Here is a 3741-nt window from a genome sequence, read left to right as displayed (position 1 = left end):
GACAAATAAAAATTTAGTCACAGTAACAAAATTTGTATTTATCACTAAATTTTTTTGACAAAAGTTTATTTTGTAACAGTGAACATTCATTTGGGAAGAAATGCTAAAGAAGTAGCTTAAGCTTTATATCAAAATTTATTTAAAGAATGAAATTTTTAATATCAATAACTACATTTAAAATTTAATTTCAACCAAAATTAAATTCCTTTTATATAAAATCCAAAATTATTTTTATAAAATCAATTTTACAAGCATTTATTTTCTGTAATATTCACTGGTAAAATCGTTTTAACAGTGGCAAATCCGTATAGCTAGCACCCCGAAAAGATCCAGCGAATCAGCAAATTGATCTGCAACATAAAATATACTGTCACGTTCTCTGTTATAATTTCTGTAACCTGTCTGAAACCCGAAGAGAGCTGCAAGTGATAATGCGAATATCAATATATATATATATGTGTGTGTGTACATACAGCCAGCAGAAGCATTATTAATTTTTATGCAAATTATATATAATATATAGATATATCCAGAATAAGCAGCAAGTCATGGAGTTATGGAGGTGAAGAGTTATGTGTGTTGGAGCATTCTGTGGTGACAGATAATTAGAGATGATTTTGAAAGACCCTACACATAGACCTTAATATATATATATATATATATATATATATATATATATATATATATATATATATATATATATATATATATATATATATATGTAGATATAACCTATATATGCTTCATCTCATATGAATCTCTCTCCAATAATGCAGAGCTTGGGCAGCCAATTTTAACCTTTTGGAGGGATTCACAAAATGCATGGTGGTGCATGGAGCCCGCAACACGATCATATCATATCATATGCCAGTAACACACCATCTCATAATCTCCCTCATACATAATAATATACCATAATCACACTGTTTCAAACTCTTTCACCACTGTTTACGTACCCTTCATATTTTGTTTATACGTGTCTCATTCTGTGTATTCATCAACGTGTACATAAAACGTACGAGCGCGTAGCATAAGAAGGTTCATGGCTTTTTCTTTTTCAAAGGCGTTTTCCTTCTCATATTATCTGTACGGCTTTTTATTCGTTCATCTTTTTCAGCATCACTGTAGACTTTTCCACGGATCAATCCACACACACACACACTCATGTTACATCATAATTTATATATATACAGACATCCTTGTCCATGTGTATACGTCCATTGAGTCTTGAAATTCTGCATCACTGCTAATGACTGTGACAAGTACCCCTCATCATATTTGATAATTTGAGTCTTTGACCCGCTTCTCCTCCATGGAAGACAACCAAAGTAAGCACGACAAGGACTATAATTTAAGAAAAAAGAAAGAGGAATGTGTGACGGTGATAGAGAGAGAATTTTACATGAAAGTGAGACGAATTAATACATAAGCAAGGTTTTCAAGTCATCTTATTGTGATCTTATAAAAAGTCATGTTATTTTAGATAGTTTATATGGTTTTTGTGTTTTAAATTTTATTGTTTACTCGATCAGTCAAATTGAAGTATATAAGGTGGAGTGCTCTGAATTATGATTGTTATATGTTGAAATAAAAGGCTTGTGAATGGACACGTGAAAAGATTAGGATCATAAAAATAATTAGATTCACTCATTAATCAGCAATAATCGTCATTCAAACTTCTGCTTCTGCTGATGAAAACAGATACATCAACAGGAAAAACAAAGATATCCGAGAGGAGACTCAAATCTTTTGCTACAAATCTGCTGTTATCAACATCTTTCTATTGCTCTTTATCTTGTCGTTTCAATTTTCAACGAGAGAAAAAGAACACAAAAAAAAAAAAAAATCAACTCAGAATTAAAAAAAAAAAAAAAGAAACAGGAGAATTTACAGCTCACATATGCTGGAACACATTAAAATTTGCTCCTGTTAGATCCTCCGACAGTGACATTAACGGATAGGTAGTGAAATCTATGGAATTCTGAGTCAGAAATTGGCCTTCTTGCCATGAACTTGTCTTGAACTCTTGAGATTTTACCACATTGACTTGAAACTGTAAAGAAGGATCAATTTTGTTGTCACATTCCCATGATGAGAAGGCCCCTGGATAAACACTGATGCTAGAGCTATTGCTGGAACTTTCCTTCAACAAAGAACTGATTTTAGAAGCTGAGTTGTTGTCTGAAAACTCTGCCACCGACACGTTCCCGTGGTGATCAGAGGTATTCAGACACGGCAATGAGGAGAATCCATAACTTGAATTGGTTCCCACCTGGTTCTGATCAAACTGTCTCATTGGGTTCACACTTGAATTGTAACCCATTTGGAATTCAAAGTAGGAGGACAAAGGGTCCAATGAAACATCCCTTGAAGTTTCTGTTACATTGAACACACCATCGTAGTAATTTGAATTGTTCACTAGAAGCGGTGAATCCTGTGAGGAGACTAAAATCCCTTGAGACACTGGTAACAACACAGACGGTGTCTCTATGCTGTCCTTCTCTTCCTTTATTATGTGATCTTCAGCACTTACAAGAGGTTTGTGTGTAGCAGGGTCAATCCCTTGCTTCATTAGCTTCTTCTTCAAACAAGAATTCCAAAAGTTCTTAATCTCATTATCAGTTCTCCCTGGTAACTGAGCAGCAATTTGAGCCCACCTGTCATTGGAAAATAACCATTTCAAAAACCCTTCCAAAGCATTCCAAAGTGTTACATATATATATATATAATCCCACCTATTTCCTAGAACTTCATGAAGGCTAATTATAAGATCCTCCTCTTGTTGAGAGAACATCCCTCTCTTCAAATCCGGCCTCAAGTAGTTTATCCATCTCAATCTGCAGCTCTTTCCACACCTTTGCAGTCCTGCAATTCATAAAGAAATGTTTTTTTCTTTCAGCAACAAGAAATTACAAAAAAAGAAAAAAGCGAGACTTTGGGCAAGTTTTAAGATTCCCACCAGCTTGTTTGGGAACCGAACTCCAGCAGCCAACGCCAAATCTGGTTATGTAATTGAAGAGCTTCTCATCTTCTTCGGGGGACCATAAACCTTTCCTTAGTTTTTGCTTTAAACAACAGGAATGGCGACCCATGTGTGAGAAAAAGGACAGAAAAAGGACAGTGTTTTCTTAATTATGGAGAAAGGATGTGCGAACTAGGAAGTGGTGACTGAGTGGTCTATATAGTGAGACATTACCCGTGTGGTTGTGTCAGTGAAAGGTTTGTGGAGGTGGAAAATGTGTCAGTGTTGCTGTATGGAGAGGGTAAAACCAGGAACTAATTGTGTGCATTTAAAGAGAAGAAGATGGTGCAGATCATACTTAGGATTCAAGTTATGAAATAGAATGAGAAAGAGAGAGAGAAAGAAACTGCGGAGGAAGGTGAAGCAATCAAGTGGGATTTAAGCAAATCCACTGCTGCTTTTTCCATTCTATTGGATTGATTTTTAAGACACCCTTTTTCTACATAAACTATAGGCTTAATATCGATTTTGGTCCTTAGTTAGAGAGGTTTTGTTCAATATGGTTCTACTTTTTTTTAGTAACAATTGATCCTACTTTTTGAAAAAACTGTTCAATTGACTTCTTTTTTGTTACGACGTCAATTTTCTAATGGTGCTCGTTACGATGTCAATAAATTCTTTCATACATTCACCTATCCAAATGTTATTTTAACAATCCTAACATTATGTTAAAAATTATGTCATCATCATATACAATAAATACTATAATAAACAATTTA

General features: G+C 34.3%; 1 protein-coding gene across 2 annotated transcripts; it reads right to left on the bottom strand.

Moving 5' to 3' along the window:
- Positions 1-1622: 1622 nt before the first annotated feature.
- LOC106761288 (transcription factor MYB61) lies at positions 1623-3412 on the bottom strand. Of its 2 annotated transcripts, XM_014644824.2 has the most exons (3): positions 2960-3408; positions 2736-2865; positions 1623-2657 (listed from the first exon to the last, which is right to left on the bottom strand). In XM_014644824.2, the coding sequence occupies exons 1-3, from the start codon at positions 3090-3092 to the stop codon at positions 1895-1897; spliced, it is 1026 nt and encodes a 341-aa protein (XP_014500310.1). In that variant the 5' UTR covers positions 3093-3408; the 3' UTR covers positions 1623-1894. The 2 variants fall into 2 exon arrangements, with proteins under 2 accessions (XP_014500310.1, XP_022636287.1); XM_022780566.1 differs by having other exon boundaries at positions 1623-2865; positions 2960-3412.
- Positions 3413-3741: the final 329 nt, after the last annotated feature.

This window comes from Vigna radiata, chromosome 5, assembly GCF_000741045.1.
Source record: "Vigna radiata var. radiata cultivar VC1973A chromosome 5, Vradiata_ver6, whole genome shotgun sequence".
Classification (NCBI taxonomy): domain Eukaryota; kingdom Viridiplantae; phylum Streptophyta; class Magnoliopsida; order Fabales; family Fabaceae; genus Vigna; species Vigna radiata.
The sequence above is the reverse complement of the archived record's forward strand: the minus strand, read 5'-3'. Positions and strand labels throughout refer to the sequence as shown.

Coding starts and splice junctions, on each gene's coding strand:
- LOC106761288 (XM_022780566.1), bottom strand. CDS start 3,092: ATGGGTCGCCATTCCTGTTGTTTAAAGCAAAAACTAAGGAAAGGTTTA. Junction 2,866..2,959: donor TTCGGTTCCCAAACAAGCTG/GTGGGAATCTTA, acceptor TATGAATTGCAG/GACTGCAAAGGTGTGGAAAG.